We start from the raw sequence: 20,116 nt of genomic DNA, 5'->3' as shown, positions 1-20,116 counted from the left end.
GGGACTTTTCCAAGCTGTAAGGGCCCCGGCTGCCTGTGTGATACAGAACGTTGTGGTTCTGCACTAGTGGTACAGACTCTTAGGGTTATTTGTTTTGATTCGGGGTTCCTTAATCAAGGAACTGTTACATTTGAAGAGTTAATTTTTGTTTTTGTTGTTCATCAGAAACAACACCCCTCCCCATCCCAGGGCTTCCTGTCACTCCTAACCCTTGGGTGGTAATCTAGGACAGGATCAGGGAAGAAGGGGGTCAGTCGTCGAGCAAGACCAAGGGTGGTTTGTGGTCAGGAATGCGAGGCGAGAGGGCGAGTCAGTAAGCAGATATTTACTGAGAGTCTGCGATATATCAGGGTCTGTTTTGGAGTACTGGAGCCTCTATTTACCAGGCTGTGCAGGAGTAGGAATAATACAGACCATGGCCTTGACCTCAAGAATCTGGCATTTCACTGAAAACGCTGATACTCCAGGTGGAATCCAGTATGGGCCAGGAGTGGGGAAAGTGTAGGATGGAATGATGATCACTTACAGGGGAGGTTTAGGGAGGGAATGAGGGCAGAGAAGTTGGTCTTGTAAATGTTTTGATAATCAAAAGAGGTAGGAGGTTTGGGGACTTTTGTTTTTGTTTATTTGATGTTGTTGTTGCTTTTGTGTTTTGTTTTTTCCTTTTGGACACTATGGTGCTTAGTCGCGCAGTCTTGTCCGACTCATCGCAACCCCATGGACTATTTGTCCATGGGGGATTCTCCAGGCAAGAATACTGGAGTGGGTTGCCATGCCCTCCTCCAGGGGATCTTCCCAACCCAGGGACCAAATCCAGGTCTCCCTCACTGCAGGCAGATTCTTTACCATCTAAGCCACCAGGGAAGCCCTTTGGATACTAAAGCACCAAGTAAATAAGCTGCATCAACAACCTGCATTGAAATGTCTGCCTTGTTCTCTTGGGGATGGCCCTGGTTGCCAGTACCCCCTCCACGTCTGCTCTGAATGAGGACGGGCACTCACAGATGGGGCAGGGACTTTCCTGGTGGTCCAGCAGTTAGGACTCTGCACTTCCACTGCAAGGGGCCAGGGTGTAATCCCTGTAGGGGAGCTAAGATCCTGTGTGCTGAGGCACGGCCAAAGAGATAATAATAATCAGATGAAACAAGATTAAACATTTAGAAAAAAATAATAATAGGTGGGGCGGAGGCTGCCTGGGGCTGCTGTCTAGTCTCCCCATGCAGACTGGTTCCTTCACCCCGAGCCGAAACACGGGCCTTTCCTCCTCCCCAACCCTCTCCCCTTCTCTCCCCAGTGTCTGCAAAGGAAGGGCAGGGCAGGCAGAGCAGACCAACAGAGAGGACATATTTCTAACAAAACAACCTCGCTCCAGTGGACTTATCTTTGGGGATCATGAATATTTTACTTTAAAATGAAAGCCTCTAAAAAATTACATTATTTCTGAAAAGGCTAGGGAGGAAAAAAAAAAAAAAAGAAGAAGAAGAAGAAGTTGACAGTAATGGACAACTTTAATACCGCAGGAATGTCCAGGAAGAAGTCATTTGTTCCAATGAGATTCTCATTTTAATCTTGGTATCAAATACCTCTTTAAGTGCCTCCGCACCAGGGAACAAGAGAAAAGGATGGAAAATGTGCCTGCCATTTGCCGAGGATATGTAACAACAAAAATAATGACTGCTGATGTGACTAGCATTTCTTTTTCATGTCTTTTTTTTTCTGATTACAAAAAAGGGAGTCTGCGGTGCTTAGAGTAGAAAATTTAGAAAATGGAGATGAATATAAATCAGAAAACAGGCATCTTTTAGGCATCCGCTTGCTAACCAAGTTAACCACTTGCTAACATTTTGTTGTGTTATTTTTTTTCTTTGTTTATGTTTTGTCTATACCTGGGTTTCAAAAAATGTCTTCTATGAAACTTGGGGGTCAGTGGGCCCTAGAAACGGGGCTCCTCGGCCAAGACATTTGCAAAATGCCGTGCGCCGTCTTCACGTACCTTTAAAATGTACATTAATTTATTCACAGAGCTGAGAAATTATACAGTCTGTTTTTTAAATCTTGTTTAACTTTGTTTAGCCAGTGTTTCTTGGTCTTGTTTAAAATGGGAAGCTTTTGTGTGTGCACACAGGTATTTTATGAGACATCAAAGGACATGTCATGTTTCCATGTTAGGAAATAACAGTCGGTACAGAGTGGGCGGACATAAAAGGTCAGCTAGTGAGCGTGCGAGGCTCTGCATGGGCTCTCTGTCACAACTGCTCCGCTCTGCTGTCATTGTGCAAAAGTAGCCTCAGGAATAGGTGATGCGTGGGCCCCCAGTGCATGTGTCGGACATTTCGAGGTTGCCATGAAACTTCCACTGCTCTTAGTTCATTTGAGTCTCATGATACGCCTACTTAAAAAAGGTCAGCCTAGGTAGCCATGGGATCAGAAGGGGAAACTGAGGCACCGCAGTGTCTAGCGCCCCATGGCAAATTGCCTCTGGGCTAAGTAGAACCAGAAACCCACTCTTGCCTGTAGGGTAAAGGGGCCATGTGGGATCTAGAGCAGAGAGAAAAGGGCAGCTTGAGGCTGAGGTCAGAGGCCAGGAGGGAAGAGGCCCGGAGGCAGGGTGCAGATCCCACCGTTGGCCCCAGAGGGCCGAGCTTAGAAGAGGAGGCCGTTCCCCAGGGCCCAGGGCTGCAGGGCAGGGTTGTGGGGTGAGGCCTGTAAACGTGGGGCTCACGTGACCTTCTTTCCTCCCCAGGAGACATCAGGTACGACGAGGCCATGGGGTACCCCATGGTGCAGCAGTGGCGGGTCCGCAGCAACCTCTACCGCGTGAAGCTCAGCACCATCACCCTCTCGGCAGGTGAGCCGCGCCGTCCGCAGCCAGGGGACTTGGCGTAATTCAGCACAGTCCCGGGGCATGCCAGGGCCCGTGCTGGCACTGGGGATGGCTGAGGAATGAGGCCTCGCCCCCTGCCATCAAGGAGCTCACAGGGAGGGTGGAAGGACAAGCAGACAGCTGGTGACGGCCACACGTTGTAGGAGGTCAGTGCAGTAATGGGGCCACCGTCTATTCTGGGAAGTCAGAGGGACTCCTGGGGGAAGGGGGGCTCTGCACAGGGTGTGACAGTCTCGCTCACGCTTACATTCTTGAAGTATTTCAGGCATGTGGGTTCTTTCAGGCACTGATTCCTCTAGTCTCTCCTGAATTCCTTTCCTGCCCATCTCCTATTCAGCAATAATGCATCCCCGCCCCCGCCACCAACACACACACACACACACACACACACTCTTTGCCCACATGAATCTTTCCCCGTGATAGGGATGGCTTATAATTCTCAAATGGGACATTTAGTTTCAGACTCACAAGTCTCAGACGGGACTTACAGTTCTGAAAATGGGACATTTTCTCTCTTGGCTTTGTGACTCTGCATACGCCGTTCCCTCTGCCTGGACCTCCTTGCATATCCTGGGGGAGATGCCTCCCCCATTATCTGTTCCCCTGGGAATAATGCAAGGAATTCCCTGTGCTCAACTGCTGACGTTAAAGCACTAACAGGCACTTGATTCGTATCAGAACCCTGTCTGTCTCCTGCACCTCAACTCTGACCTGTGAACTGTGGATAGGGCTGGGATTCTATTTATTCCTGTGCCTTATATTCCTTTTGGTTCTCGTTTTTGATGAAGGAATAAAAATTAAACAAAACTGGAAAAGGAATGGGTAATGGACTTTGGAAAGATGAGGCCCAAACTTGGATTTTTCTACCCTGACTTATTCATAACACTGCCACTGGGTTATTGTCTGAGTGTCTCCTGATTATCAGCCAGCTGCTTTCTTATCTTTTTTCTTTTCCAGTATCACTTTGTTCATGAGCACCATGGAACTCTTTAGCCTGGGTATTGGGGAAGTATATATAGTAATTATGGCTGACACCAGCCAACCGCTTTATAATGTTTTGTATCTTGGGACTTACATCAGTCTCAAGAGGAAGGCATTCTTTATCCCTTTATTTTTCAGATAAGGAAATCAAGGGTCAGAGGGGTTACGTTGCCCAAGGTCACACAGCTAGTAGGTGGCGGAACAGGAGTGTGTCGAGGATTTGATGGCAGTGTTGTCTGCCTAGAGCCACAGGGCCTCTCCGTGGTGTTCTTTATTACCGAGCAGGAATTGTCTCATTATTGGCTCTGTTGCATTAATTGCCCCGTTGCATGAGTTGACGGGTTGGTGAGAGGGGCTGTTCTAGGCAAGCGCCCATTCTCTGAGCCCTGTCCTGTGTTCACCACCATCTACACCTTCCCACCGTGCTTGTGAACAACTGCCATGTTCCTGTTACAACTACAAAAGTGTATCTGCTTTAATTAATCAATCATGACGCTCCCGAGAACCCCCTTGTAAACCAAACATTTGCAAGTCGGAGCTCATTTTCAGTGTTGAAGAAACGCTTGCTCTTTTACGTTTTACTTTGATGTGGCGTGGAGTCGGTCGTTCTTATTCTCATAATGGAGTCGGTGCACCTGCCGTGTCTGGAAATTGTGATGGGAAAGGACACGTGTGCAGATTTAGAGACAAATGGGACAGAGCTTCTGCTTTCAAGGTGATGCCTGTTGAAGGTACAGGAAGTAGGTGCCCCAGGCCGGGATGGTGTGAAAAGCTTCTTGGGGGAGAGATGACTTCCTGGGGTCTGGAAACATGGGTGTGACTCAGAGAGGAAGTGGAAGACCATTCCAGGTAAATGGTGGGGTGTGTGTGTGTGTGTGTGTGTTCAGAGTGGGGGAGAGATATAAGTGAAGGAAGTGTGATGGAAATGCCAAATCACATTCAGGAGAAATAAGAAAACAGATTTGGCCAGAGGTGAAGCCCAATGTATGTGCTCATGGGAGATGAGCTTGGAGCCCTGGGATACCCAGATAAGGTCACTGGGCTTTATCCAGAGCACAGAAGAGCCCGGAAGGTGTTAAGGCTCCTGAAAGCGTCGCTTGGTGACCTGCCTGCAGGAGGAAGAGGGCAGGGGGTCAGTGGGCGCTGAGTGATGGCCGTGCAGGCCCTGTCCAGGCGCTGGGGACTCAGGTCCCTTTGGCATAGGACTAAGGACAGTGGAGCAGCAAGGAGGCCCTTGACAATGGCAGGAGAAAGAACACACCATTGTTTTGGAGACAGAAAGGGAAGTGAGGTTCTAGGAAGCTAAGCCAGGGATTACATCTGAGGATACCGAATGTCTGCTGAGCCTGGGCTAGTGCAGCCCCTCGGGCTCCAGCCGTGGACAGTTCAGGCCCAGGGTAATTGGGTATGTGAGCAGTGTGTGCACTTCGGGGTGAGGACAGAAGTCGGTTGGCATCCTAGGTCCTCTGGCTGGAGGACCAAGGCAAATCACTTCCAGTCTCTGGCCTTTGACTTGCTTATCTACCGGACAGGGCTCATTATGGCTGGGACTGCAGGGCTGGACCGAGGTTAAACTAGACTAAGTGGCTGGGACACCTGGCAGCGTGCCCGCCACACGCTGGCTGCTCAGGAGACCGCAGCTTTGATTTTTCCTGATCGTGGCTTTTGGGTCGCCAGCGTCTGTCCTTCCTCTGCTGTTGGCTTCTCTTGGTGGTGTCTCGTGTGTCCACCAGAGAGAGCGGTCTTTGCCAAGTAAGGGAGAGATACTATATGCACATTTGGCCGATGCTACGGTGAAGGGCAAGGTACCCGATCCGGGCTTGCCATTTGCCGGGCGCCAGCCTCCCAGCCCTGACCGCCTCTACATGCTCCTCCTCTGTCCAGGCTTCACCAGCGTCCTCAAGATCCTGACCAAAGAGAGCAGCCGGGAGGAGCTGCTGTCCTTCATCCAGCACTACGGGTCACACTACATCGCAGAGGCCCTCTACGGCTCCGAGCTCACCTGCATCATTCACTTCCCCAGCAAGAAGGTCCAGCAGCAGCTGTGGCTCCAGTACCAGAAAGGTAAGCCTGGAGGGCTTGCTGGAGGTGGCGGCCAGCTGAGGCACGGAGGTCAGGCTGCTTGCTGGAGGTGGCGGCCAGCTGAGACACGGAGGTCAGGCTGCTGGGGAGATACCTGAGCTCCCTGGGAGCCAAATCCTGGCTCTCCCACATGGAAACTGGGCGGCCGTAAGCAAGTCCCTGCGCTTCTCAGGGCTTCATGTTCACCGGGGATGGAATGAGGGACCGTGCGATGATTCCTCAGGCTTCTTTCAGTTCGGGCGTTTTCTGAGACCCCAGGGTGGACTCCAGAACTCTGGCCTTCTGCTGCGAGTTCCTTGTCTCCCACTCTGTCCTCTGAAAACCGCTGCCAAGGTCAGGAGGCTGGGGAGACTGTAGGGGAGGGGAGAGCTGTCTCGTTGACACCTTCTCTCCGTGCATCTTGGAAGAACCTAAGGGGAGCGCTGGCTCCTTTGGGGGTGACCAACTCATGTCTGAGGGGACAGTTTCAAGTCTCTGCCATGGAGATGCCTTTACCCTCAGGCAGGGTCACCAGGTCTTATTTCCCTCCATTTCTCAGCTATTTATCTGAAGCAGGAGACCAACCTCTGTCACTCCCCTTGGAAAATCTGTCCCCTCCTCACCTCAGTTTTCCCTTCCTGTGAAATGGGTACTTTAGCTATTCCTGTCTACTTCCTATCTTAAAGGGAAGTAGTTTATACGATAACATTTTGAGAAAGAGGGAAATATGGCATACATACATTGTGTATTATTAGAGCAGTTCCATGTAGTCACAGGCTCATTTCACCGATGAAAAAAATGAGTGTCGGGTACGCCAACAAGTCAAGTGCCCTGTGGACACGTAGCTAATACGCAGCAGGGTAAGATCACTTCCTGTTATCATTGTTACTTTTCTTATCAATTAATTTAAAAAGAGAGGCTCTCGATCGATGGGAAGGGTGAGGAGTGATGTTAAAAATGGGCTTGTACCTTCTCCATGTGGTCCAGCCACATGGCCTCCAAGAACCAAACCAAGCGTAACTCATAAAACCAGAGAATGCAGGCGCTGGGAGGGATCTGACAGTTCTCACTGGGCTCAGCACTCTCGTTTTGCAGCTGGGAAAACTAAGGCTGAAAGGAAAGAAGAGTCTTGCTCAGAGTCCCTCAGCCGCCCTGGATAGGGCTCTCCATTCCCCGTCTAGGTCTCCTCCTGCTGCCCCTCATCCCCGGCTGATGGAGCTCCTGCCTTTGTCCTTTCCGGAACCCTTCCCTTGGCACCCTCCACCCCGTCATGGTCTCGCCCCGCCTTCCCTCCTGTGTGCAGCTGTGTGGGGCACGGGGTGGTTTATAGGCGCAGGGGAATAATTGAGTTGTCTGGGAATGGCTTCGTTTTATGGCTGTGACAATGACAGTCTTTAAGGAAGTGCATTAAATCAATAGAAGTCTCATTGTGCTACCCTATAAATAACGTGACACATCATTAGGCAGAGCAATAAGCTCCTGGACTTCGAAGTAATACAATTAGGTTATGTTTATAAAACCCTTCCTCACTGTGGCCACGGAACTAATTTGCTTCGTCCTGCGTTCGGGGCCCGGGACATGACTCTCAGGCTGCACCCCACCCATAGCCTTCCTCAGCTGCTTCCAGGACCTGGACTTTTTCACTCCAGAAAATGCCATTCCTTGTCCAGTGGTTTATGGGGAGAGGGGCAGACAGAAGCTGGCACAGCCACCAGGGGTCCCCTAAAAGACTCAAAGAGGTTTCCAGTTTGCCACAAACTTGCTGGCTGAACTTGGTCCTGTAGCTTTGCCTTCTGGGCTTACAAGGCAAAGGTACTTTTCTCTCCTCTCTCCCATATTGGCTTGCAGAACAGGATGATAGTGAAAAGTGAAAATGTTAGTCGCTCAGTTGTGTCTGACTTTTTGCGACCCCATGGACTGTAGCCCACCAGCCTCCTCTGTCCATGAAATTCTCCAGGCAAGAATGCTGGAGTGGGTAGCCATTCCCTCCTCCAGGGGATCTTCCTGACCCAGGGACTGAACCCGTGTCTTCTGCATTGCAGGCAGTTTCTTTACCGTCTGAGCCAGGGAAGCCCCAGAACAGCGCAGTGACGCACTGTGTTAAGACGGCTTAACTGACCTGTGTGTTTCTTCCTCTCTGTCTTTACCTGAGGTGACATCAAACACTGTAGTTTTACTTTTTAAATTTGGAAGTGATGCTGGGGAGGAAGTGGTAGAGAAGCTGGAAACTTTTCCCTGAACAATGGAAAAACTCTAGACTTATAGCGAGTTGAGGTGTGTCTCTTCTCTCCCCAGCCACCTCTGTGCCACCAACATCTGTGTGTCAACTGTGTGTCACTGACATCTGTGAGACCAGGGCTCACTGGGGACCAGGCCAGGATGAATCTGGGGTTGGAAGCTGATCGCTCTGGGGGCAGAGCTTGTGGGGAAGAGGACAAGTGAGAACAAGGTCAAGCGGGACAGTTGTCGTCGTTTAGTTGCTAAATTGTGTCCACCTCTGCGACCCTATGGACTTAAGCACACCAGGCTTCCCTGTCCTTCACCATTTCCTGGGGTTTGTTCAAACTCATGTTCATTGAGTTGGTGATGGCATCTCATCCTCTGTCGCCCCCTTCTCCTCCTGCCTTCCATCTTACCCACCATCAGGGTCTTTTGCAATGAATCAGCTCTGTCTCTTCAATCCCATGGCCTCCGGAATGAAAACCACAATTACTGAAAACCATCCAAACTGATCACATGGATCACAGCCTTGTCTAACTCATGGAGACTCTGAGCCATGCCAGGAGGGCCCCCCAAGGCAGATGGGTCACGGTGGAGACTTCTGACAACATGTCGTCCCCTGGAGAAGGGAATGGCAAACTACTTCAGAAGTATTGCCTTGAGAACCCCATGAACCGAATGAAAGCCTTTTTCAAGTGGGACAGAAAAGATTTCAAGTCCTGGTACCTCTTCTTACATCCCTGTCAGGAAACCTCAGGCAAAGTAATTTCTAAGTTTCAGAGAGAAGAGACCAAATGGGGCATATATGACAACCACAGACATTGTCCAGCCCTTCACAGTATACAGGCCTGCCTTTGGTCTTTCCACCTACGCCTTGAGGCAAAAAAGGCAAGAGGACCCACCTCTCATCACTGTGAAGGGGGATCTGAACTCAGAAGTGATCGGGGGCTTGCTGGACCACACAGGGTGTGACTGAGTGAACTAGGGTTTAAATTCCAACCTGAGTCCAATGTCCCGGTCTTTCCAGGTTTACTAATTAATGGTGGGGCTCTGGTCGCTGTCGTGATCCAGACACTAGAGATCATGGAAGGTCGAGGGGGTTGGGGTGAATGTGCCTGATTGAAATATCTCCCATGAGAGCTTCACTCTCATTCCCGTAAGTGCTTCTAAGTGTGCATTCCATAGAAAAAGAAAGTCACATTGATGAGTCATTACCCTCTGGTTCACTGGTATTTCCTAAGTGCTTCTTCACTGCAGACCTCGTGCTATGTGGTGGGGCATTACAGTAGGCAAGACGTGGGTGCTGTCCACACGTGGGTTCAGCCTGTATGAGCCTTCCAATACTGTGTCATTTTTGTGATAGACTGTTTTATTTTTGATCTACTGATAGGCAGCTGGAGAAAGGCAGGTGGCTGGCGTGCAGTCTGGACCTCAGTCCCTGTCACACGGTGGCCCGTGTCTTTTGTTTCATATGCCAGGTCTGATCAGGTGAGGAGTGGCTTGTCTAGACGCTGTGTGGAGGTCACCGGGGTCATTAGAAAAGAACGCTGTGATCAGTTAGCAGTATCTGCTCTAGATGCAGAAAGGGGGAGTGGTGGTTGACACTTACGTGTTGCTTCTGAGTAATAGGGCGAAGGGAAAGCTAGAATAACAGACCCAGCTTCTGATGCAGATTCCAGAGAGACACTGGGAATGCCAAGGAGGACGGGAAAGATCCAGGCAGGGAGGAGGGGTTTCCTGTCACCGAGCGGATATTCCGGGCATTCCACCAGTCTGAAGGGGACTGGAGCACTGGACAGGTCAGCTGGATGGTGCTGGCAGAAGCCAGGGACAGCTGGACCTCAGGAGGCAGCTAGAGTAGCTGAAGTCATCCCGGGAAACTCCCAGCCCAGGCGCGATTCCCTTGGAAGCTCTTCAGTCTGCCACTTTCCCTCAGCCGTCACCTGTGTGCCCAGGCCAGGCTCCGAGTGCCTTGTGAGTTTTTAGTTTCTTGTCCCAGTTTAATATTTTCACTCTGTGCTGCTGTGTTCCTGATACACCTGCATTTTGAGAAGCTACCTTTCTCTTAATCAGGGCTTCGTTTCCTTCTTTGACTTGATATTCATACACTTCCTGGCCGTGCCCTTAACACATGAGCCTTAGGATGAGGACTCTTTATATAAAGTTATGGTTCTTCTGGCTGTCTTGGATAAAGACTTCCTTGTTTGGAAATAAAAGACAAGTTTTGCAGTCAGATGGACCTTGGTTCTCATCCCAGTTTCCCTCTTACAAGCTGTGTGATCTTGGACGAATTGATTCACACTCTAAGATCGATTTTTCCACTTTTAAGTCATGGGATCCAGTGAGACCATAGACCCATCAATGATGACTCATCTAGCAACGAGCTGGGCCCTTAGTTGTTATCTTGATACAGTCCACTCCTTCCACCCGTGGCTGCCGCATGCACTTGGTAACAGTGATCTCACGTGTGTGTGTGTGTGTGTCTGTGTGTGTGTGTGTGTCTCTGTGTATGTAGTGCACATGTGTGTCTACGGGGTCAGGGGGAGATGCGGCTACTAATTTACTCCCCTCTCTTGTCAGCTGACTTAGGACCAAGGACGGGGGTGGATTGAGAGGGGCTCCTGGGATAGAGCTGGTGAGGGAGGGAGCCTTAAAGCTGCACTAGGAAGACATCAAAAGACTCCTGTAACCCTGCCCTTTTGTTATCCCCTATTCTGAAGGGATGGCGATGCATGCAGAAATAACAAATCTGGTAGGTTTCCTGAATTTGCAGTTGCTTCTTTTGCATGGAGAAAGTAACTATGGAAGATAAAGGATGTATGCATGTAAAGGAATTGTCCGTTCTGTGTGTGAGAGAGAGAGAGAGACAGAGCAGAGAGAGAGACAGAGAAAGACTGAGGGAGATAGGAAGAGACAGAAAAATGAAGAGAGACAGACACGGGGAAACCAGAATCCACAAAGAGAAATGGAGGGACAAAGTGGAGAAGCGAAAATGGATGCAATTCATGTCTTTCCCAAATTTAGAGACTCGGTGACCCTGCCGAAAGGACATTCCCTGTGTGAAGGTTGGACCTCTCTTGAGTTTGCATCAGGAGAGCCTATTGCATAGAGATGTCCCCACAGATAAATGCCTGTCGCCACCTTTAAAAGATGTTTTATCTCTATTATAATTTCCCAAGACTGTCCAAGGGAATGAATTTCTGCATTTCCATTTGAATTACAGTGCACTTTTGAATGTCAGCTGAAGCATACCTAGATTACTCTTTAAAGGAATTCTGGCTGTTTGAAAGGCAGCCTAAGGGGTTGGGGTGGGGGGGGAGAAGGGAAAGATGTAGTCAAGTGACACCTCCTTTTGTCAGGACAGGGGTGGCCAAGGGGCTGATGGGAGCTGGAGAGCTCTCCCGGGCCTTCAGTTTCCTGCAGGAACTTGCTTCAGAGATGCCAGCTAGACATGCAGGGAGTTGATCTCAGAGCTGAGACCTGCACGGGTTCCACTTCCCTGGTGATTTAAACTTCAGGGTAGGTTTCAATTCCCGTTTGCTTGCCCTTTTGCTAACATTTGATGGAGTTGGCCACTTCCTGCTTGAGGCACCATCTGATGCTTGCTTCCTTGGCACCAGGGGACTCTTCCTCACAGTTGCCCGCCTCCCTTCTGGCCTGTTCCTTCTCTGTCTCCTTCACAGGCTCGCTCTTCTCTGCCAAACGGGTCAGTGTGGTTTTGCAGGACTGCCATTGTCTCCGTGGGGACTCACAGCCATGCTGTCTGTTACCATCCCTACATGAATGACTCCCCCTTTGTGGCCTGCCTCCAAGCTTTCCTCTGATGATGTGCTCTCTTGCTAGCTCCCTGCCTGCCCAGACAGCCTAGGAGGTTCCCAGTGTTCTCATGCAGAGCGCCTACATCTGTTTAGAGGCAGAGCCACAAGCCTAGAAGTCCTCAGCATCTCCCTCCCCCTTGCTCCAACCCATTTCCAAGCTGCAGCAAGTCTCACCAACTGCGATTTCCAAACAGCTCTTAGAATTGCCCACTTCTCTCACCTCACTGCTGCCATCATGGCTGGGCTGGACTCTAGCCCTGGCCCCCTGCCTGGCCTCCCTGCATCCACCTGAACCCCATCAGTCCAGCTGCACAGCTCTGAGGACATGGATCTGCCTGGGTTCTCTAAAGAGACAGAACCATCAGGATAGATGGGTCGGTAGACAGATAGGTAGATAGATAAAAATATCTTTATTATATATAATATTCACATATACATGATATAGATTCATATGATGTTTATAATACATACAATATACGTGAAAGCTACATGTAACTGGTTCTGTATCTCTAGATATATACACACGGGGCTTCCTCAGTGGCTCAGTGGTAAAGAGCCTGCTTGCAGTACAGGAGATGCGGGTTCAGTCTCTGGGTAGGGAAGATGCCTGGCAAACAACAGCACACATGCATATATATCCATGTATCTATATATTGCTTCCCAGGTGGCACTAGTGGTAAAGAACCCACCTGCCAGTGCAGGAGAGGCGAGAGATGTGGGCTTCATTCATGGGTCGGGAAGATCTGGAGTAGGAAATGGCAACCCGCTCCAGTATTCTTGCCTGGGAAATCCCATGGACAGAAAAGCCTAGTGGGCTATAATCCATGGGGCTGCAAAGAATTGGACACAACTTAAGCAGCAGAGCACGTGCACACACACACACACACATGCGCACACACACACACACACACAATGTTTATCACATAAGTCAATTTCTAACAACAAACCTCTTTATGTATATATATATAATGTTTATATTTTATTATAGTAGAAATAATATATACAATACAACTCTTAAGAGATGAGGGTTTTGATCCCTGTGTTGTGAAGATCCCCTGGAGAAGGAAATGGTAACTCACTCCAATATTTTTGCCTGAAGAATCCCAATGAAAGAGGAGCCTGGTGGTCCACCAGGTCACAAAAGAATTGGATACAGATATCTGCACACCTCATGGCCCAATGAAGTCCATATAATAAAATGAAGCATCATGGGATGTTTCTGAAGTGGAGATTCCCATCATGCCTTCCTCAGATGCAAGCTCCTAGGTGCTTTGTCATTGCCCTGAGGCTCATTTCCAAACTCCTCCCCATGGCCTCAGGACCTTCTCAGATCTGTTGTGTCCCTGTCAGCCTCCTTAGCCCCATCTGTCCCCATGCTCTGCCTTTGATTCGTACTGAGCCTCCTACTCCTTAACCATCATGTGGGTTGAAGTCTGAGCTTGGCCATGCCTGTGCCAAGGTCCATGTGCTGGTGGAGATAGCTGAGTGTCCCTTGCCCCTCCCCTGGCCCCTTAGCCCATGCAGCTGTGTGTGGGATGGGTCTAGCTCCGGGCTGGTGTTTTTCTTGGAGGTGGTAGGAGGAGGTTCAATATGAGCTGGACGCTCTGGGGCCTGCAGTATGCCAGAGGAGACAGCCAACTTAGTTCTCCTCAGAATCATGCAAAACGATGATACAGGATGTGGTTCATTAAATACAAATAGGCCCAGGAGACTGCTGTTTCCACCAGATGAAATTACCAAAAGAAAAGCATTTGTATCCTGGTATAGACTGAGTCCATCTGGAACAGAACACCCTTGTCTCTTTTCCTAACGGTGTGTCCTTCTACCCCTCTACTTGTGCTCAGCGCGGTGCGTCTCACAAAGCACTTCCACACACTGTATTGCATCCAGTTTACTCCTCCCAAGCAGCCTGTGAGGTTAGGTTCCTATCAGCGTTTCACGCTTGAGGAAACTGAAGCTCAGATGGGGAAGATGATTTGTGGACGTTCTAGTGGAGGTGATGGAATTCCAGTTAAGCTATTTCAAATCCTGTGATGCTGTGAAAGTGCTGCACTCAATATGCCAGCAAATTTGGAAAACTCAGCAGTGGCCACAGGACTGGAAAAGGTCAGTTTTCATTCCAATCCCAAAAAAAGGCAATGCCAAAGAATGCTCAAACTATTTCACAATTGCACTCATCTCACACACTAGTAAAGTAATGCTCAAAATTCTCCAAACCAGGCTTCAGTAATACATGAACCGTGAACTTCCAGATGTTCAAGCTGGTTTTTGAAAAGGCAGAGGAACCAGAGATCAAATTGCCAACATCCGCTGGATCATGGAAAAAGCAAGAGAGTTCCAGAAAAACATCTATTTCTGCTTTATTGACTATGCCAAAGCCTTTGACTGTGTGGATCACAGTAAACTGTGGAAAATTCTAAAAGAGACGGGAATACCAGACCACCTGACCTGCCTCTTGAGAGACTTGTATGCAGGTCAGGAAGCAACAGTTAGAACTAGACATGGAACAACAGACTGGTTCCAAACAGGAAAAGGAGTACGTCAAGGCTGTATATTGTCACCCTGCTTATTTAACTTTTATGCAGAGTACATCATGAGAAACCCTGGGCTGGAAGAAGCACAAGCTGGAATCAAGATTGCCGGGAGAAATATCAATAACCTCAGATATGCAGATGACACCACCCTTATGGCAGAAAGTGAAGAAGAACTAAAAAGTCTCTTGATGAAAGTGACAGAGGAGAGTGAAAAAGTTGGCTTAAAGCTCAACATTCAGAAAACTAAGATCCTGGCATCTGGTCCCATCACTTCATGGTAGATAGATGGGGAAACAGTGGAAACAGTGTCAGACATTATTTTTTTGGGCTCCAAAATCACTGGAGATGGTGACTGCAGCCATGAAATTAAAAGACGCTTACTCCTTGGAAGGAAAGTTATGACCAACCTAGACAGCATATTAAAAAGCAGAGACATTACTTTGTCAACAAAGGTCCATCTAGTCAAGGTTATGGTTTTTCCAGTGGTCATGTATGGATGTGAGAATTGGACTATAAAGAAAGCTGAGCACCAAATAATTAATGCTTTTGAACTGTAGTGTTGGAGAAGACTCTTGAGAGTCCCTTGGACTGCAAGGAAATCCAACCAGTCCATCCTAAAGGAGATCAGTCCTAGGTGTTCATTGAAAGGACTGATATTGAGGCTGAAACCAATATTTTGGCCACCTGATGCGGAGAGCTGACTCATTGGAAAAGACCCTGATGCTGGGAAAGATTAAAGGCAGGAGGAGAGGGAATGACAGAGGATGAGATGGCTGGATGGCATCACCGACTTGATGGACATGGGTCTGGGTGGACTCCGGGAGTTGGTGATGGACAGGGAGGCCTGGCGTGCTGCGGTTCATGGGGTCGCAAAGAGTCAGACAAGACTGAGTGACTGAACTGAACTGAACCCCAGGGAACTCGGCAGAGCGGGGATTTGAACCCAGGATGCTATCAGCACGAAAGTGATGAAACTTGCTCATCCAGGTCTCCCAGAGCAGCCTTAGAGGCGCTTCAGATGCTGGCATCAGACCCAGGGCAGCCGTTTGTGCCCCTCTCTCTCATCCAGAGTTGAAAGAACTGGGGAGAGCTGAGACTGGGAGTTGAGTGCCTGAGCTCCGGCAGGGGTGGAAGTAGTCTTCTTTATTCACCCCTTGCACAACTTGCTTCTCTATCTTAATTCAGGGGCAGTGCTATAAAGTAAAAATCCTAAAAAAGAAAACCTTGGATGCATACTCCTAGGTGCCTTGTCATTGCCCTGAGGCTCATTTCCAAACTTCAGGGCGGGGAGAGTCCTTAGCAAGAATCTAACCAGATCTGAGTTTCTCTCTATGTGTCAGTTATGGTCAAATGGTAGTGACTGTCCTACTGCAGTGACCGAGATGTCCATCCACACCAGGCTTGGAGAACCGAATGCAGCTATCACTTGGCGGTGTCCAGTATGGGAATGAGAAATGGCGACTCGTGCATGAGGTGTTCTCCACTTCCATCGAGGCTCAGTTCAGTTCAGTCGCTCAGTTGTGTCCGACTCTTTGCAACCCCATGAATCGCAGCACGCCAGGCCTCCCTGTTCATCACTCTCTCCCGGAGTTCACTCAGACTCACGTCCATCGAGTCAGTGATGCCATCCAGCCATCTCATCCTCAGTCATCCCCTTCTCCTCCCGCCCCCCATCCCTCCCAGCATCAGAGTCTTTTCCAATGAGTCAACTCTTCTCATGAGGTGGCCAAAGTACTGGAGTTTCAGCTTTAGCATCATTCCTTCCAAAGAAATCCCAGGGTTGATCTCCTTCAGAATGCCTTTCCCATTCTACAGATGGGAAAGTTGAGGTCAGTATATGTGATCTGTTCAAACCTGCAGTTGCAAAAGGAGAAGTTTAATAACCATCTAGAGACATTATTCTGCCTTTCTACACCTGAAAATCTACAGCAAATTCAAAGACTCCTAGTTGCCCAAGCCCCGCACATGCTCATAGGTCACAGAGCCATTCATTTTGCGTCAGCCCCATTTTCGTATTTCTGAATGCACGCACGCAGACAAACGCGTGCACTAATACATCACTTCCTGAAGCACTGGAGACTGCCCCCATTGTCCTTCTGGGTAGATAGTGCATTCCGAGATTGACACTCTTGTAAACTAACTATCCTTGATTCTACTCAGACTGGGGCCAGCCCACACTAAGTCCCCTTCACAGTTCCAGTCCCAGGAGGTCCTCACAGGGACTCAGGGAGCATGACTTTAGATAGGACTCCTCTCACATCAGCCTTGCCCTGAGAATGTGGAGTTTCCCTAGAGATGAGTGTGGGGCTTTTGTTTCCTCTCTGCCTTCAGCTCCTTTATGAGAACAAAAGGGGCTAGAGAAAGCACAGATACACAGATGGAAGCTTTTGCTTCTCCGGGTCATTATTAGGAGGTCGAACCTCCCACCCTGAGAGCAGCCTCACTCACAGATTCACAGCATGGGGTGTCTTCCATCCTTCATCGCTTGTCACCACCCCCCAAGTTTCCACAACGGTGCTCCGAGCCCCTAGAAGATGCCTGGCCCTGCATGAGGTGCTGAGGTTGCCAAAGTGAATGAGACATGCCCCCTGCTCTCAAGGAGCTCATGGTCAAAAGGGAAAGATTTTCAGTAGGTGAACTGATAGTTACAGCCCTCTGGACAAATGCTGTGGCAGGGAAGCCTAAGGCATGCGCGGATGTGTGCATTTGTGTGTGTTTGGGGGTGGGGGGGGCAGGCAGGAGTGGAGGAGGCAAAGTAGGGAAATGGACCTCTAACCACCTGGGATGGTCTAGAAAGTTCCCATGCGAAGCCCAGTCCTGGGGATGTGAGGGCATGTGCTGTCTAGGGAGGTGAAGAGAGGTAGCCTGGGCAAGATGCAAAGCAGGCTGTGTAGAGCAGCCTACCAGAGTCTGGCCAAAGCAGTTGGGAGCAACAGTACCTGAGTCAGCTCAGGTGCTCCTGACATCTTTAGATGCCCTTGGCTTCTTTGCTAGAACTTTGGATGTCTTTGCGCTTCTGCCTCCCAGGTAGGTGGAGAAACTGCCACTCACTGTATCCACAGCAGAGAATTCTCACCAGTAGGAGAGGCTGAACTTCCTAGGAATGCCTGAAAATAAGGAAAAATAAGGGGCCCATTTGGGAGGTGCCAGGGGAATTGTTGGGAAAGCATCTGGACCTTTCAGGGCTGTTATGAAGATGACAAGAGAATCATGTGGTTAATTGGTTCCATAGTAGGAAATCAACCAGAAATCAATCATTCCTGCCCCCTCCTTACCAGAGGTGTACCTTTCAGCAAATAACAGCATACAAATCAGGCGGTGTGTGAGTCACCTCTTGAGTTTGCAGATGTGACTTAGGGTTTCCTGAGCCTTAGTCCCTTTATTTTTAAAATGGGCCTAATCGTGCTCACCTCACAGTACTTGTTTTGAGAATTGAATGAATCAATGTTCAGAAGGTGATTATCTCTGCACTCTACATGTAAGAAATGCTCAGAAAATGCTTGCTAGGATTATTATCATTTGTTACTGTGAGACACAATCAAGTTAGTGGTGATGCTTATTACAATTAGTTTTTGAAAGTAAAAAGCCTAATGATAAGAATTCTGTCCACTTCTGAGACCAGCAGCCTATTACTTAAGCCCTCGTCCTGCCAGACCTTCTAAACCCATGGCTGTCCATCTCTGGTTGATTTGCCAGCTTGTGAATTTGAGTCCTGGCTGAGCCTGGAGGTGGGAATAGAAGGCAGAGTCACCAGAAAGCATAGCCTGGAGCCCAGCAGTGGAGCACAGTGCTTGCACCACTGAAGGCCAAGCTTATGGTCATTGAGGCTGTATGGTTGTGTGTGTGTGTGCTGGGGGAGGGATAACAGAGGAGTGGGCAGCAATGACTGATTTTCTGCTCCTACCGAGAACCATTTAATCATACGCTCTCACATCATCTTTGTAACATCCCTGTGTTAGTTGCTCAGTTGTGTCTGACTCTGTGACCCCATGGGCTATAGCCACCAGGCTCCTCTGTCCATGGGATTCTCCAGGCAAGAATACTGGAATGGGTAGCCATGCCCTCCTCCAGGAATGCTAGCCATGCCCTCCTCCTCTTCCTGACCCAGGGATCAAACCCAGGTCTCCCACACTGCAGGCAGATTCTTTACCATCTGAGCCACTAGGGACCCCAAAACATCCCTCTGAGGTCCAGATTGTTATCCCATCTTCTAAATGAGAAAATTCACATGGCTTGGTCCTAGGCCGTTTTCTATCCCAGGACTGTCTGACTCCAGAATCCACATGTCCTCCTGCCCCGCTGTAACAACAGAATTCATGTACTGAGAGCCACGACAGGGCAGGGGACTCAGTGGCACTTCACAGTCTCATTTAATCCTCGACACAACCCTCTAGAGCTGGTATCTTTATGCCTGGGAAACTGAGACTCAGAGTGGGTAAGATATATAGTCCAAAGGCACATAGCTGGTCAAAGGTAATCCTTCCTGCCTTCTCTTCCTTCCATCTTTCCTTGCTCCAGTTCTCTCCCCACTTACTTTTGACTGTTATTTAACCACAGTGGGTGTTCCCACAAGATAGTTCTCTCCGAGAGGCATTTCACTTCCCACAAAGTAATTAGAAGCGCTTGGTCAGGAGGAAAGAGGAAAGAGACAGACAGGCCAGCGTGATTCCAGGCTGCATGATGCTGGCTCACAGGTTCCAGACCCTTGTTTCCTAGCAACACCTTGGCTCTGGATAAGGGTGAAGGCTTTGAGGCAGGCCTTAGAGATGGCTTGGACCTTTGATCTGTTGGATCGGAGCTGGCCTTGGTTGTCTCATCTGACACACCAGCTGTAGGCCCCAGGAGTCCCTCCTTAGGGTCCTTGGGATCTGCGTTTCTGTCTCTTCCTATTCCACAGGTGTCCAAGGAAATGGGAGACTCCTTTTGGAGCTCTTGGCTCAAGAAGTCCCTAAGGTCTGGGGCCCCCGTACCATTGGCATTTGCAACTAGAAATATCCTTAATTTAATAACTCTATTATTGATGAAATAGAGTCCCAGAGAGAGTAAGCAACTTGCTCAAAGAGAATTATACATTATTGACAGAATTAGGATTTGGATTGGCTCCCTCTTCTCCCTTCCTCATCCAGGAAAGTGTGTTGAGAGGCAACTCAAGGGACCCTGTGTCCAAAGGTACATCCTTTTTTGTTTGTAACAGTTTTATTTATTTATTGAGATATCATTTACATAACCACACAATCGAAAGTGTCCCTTTGAGCCCCGATTTTGCATCAAGACAAAGTTTGGATTGAATTTCCAGAAGAGAACACAGCTTTTAATGATTTTATAGTTGAGAAGATTCTCTATGGAAAATGAAATCTCAGGGAACCACTCCACCCAACTTTCAACCACATCCCGTTTTTCTGTTGCAACAGTCAGTGATTTAGTGAGGCAGCTGGTGGGAGGAGCGGGAGGTGGCATAACCAGCTGGTGCTAAATGTGACCCAAAATGTTCATAGATATCAACATATGAGCTAAGCTGACCCCCCCGGCCCCCTGCCCTGGTTTTATCCAGCAACAGTTTTAGTGCCAGCTTTGTTTTGGGAACCGTAAGAGATGCTACAGATGCAGTGGTAAATTAA

At 49.0% G+C, this 20,116-nt stretch overlaps 1 protein-coding gene across 3 annotated transcripts in view; it reads left to right on the top strand.

Moving 5' to 3' along the window:
- The window catches only part of ASTN2 (astrotactin 2), a 1,028,625-nt gene that overhangs the window by 751,531 nt on the left and 256,978 nt on the right, over window positions 1-20,116 (top strand). For all 3 annotated transcript variants that reach the window (XM_068974208.1, XM_068974207.1, XM_068974206.1), the window contains 2 exons: window positions 2,744-2,848; window positions 5,750-5,929. In XM_068974208.1, coding sequence (XP_068830309.1) covers window positions 2,744-2,848; window positions 5,750-5,929 — 285 coding nt within the window. The remainder of the gene's footprint in view (window positions 1-2,743; window positions 2,849-5,749; window positions 5,930-20,116) is intronic.

The sequence above is a fragment of the Capricornis sumatraensis genome, chromosome 6 (assembly GCF_032405125.1).
Source record: "Capricornis sumatraensis isolate serow.1 chromosome 6, serow.2, whole genome shotgun sequence".
NCBI classification, from domain to species: domain Eukaryota; kingdom Metazoa; phylum Chordata; class Mammalia; order Artiodactyla; family Bovidae; genus Capricornis; species Capricornis sumatraensis.
Note: the sequence above shows the minus strand (reverse complement) of the source record. Positions and strands in the feature narration are given on the sequence as shown.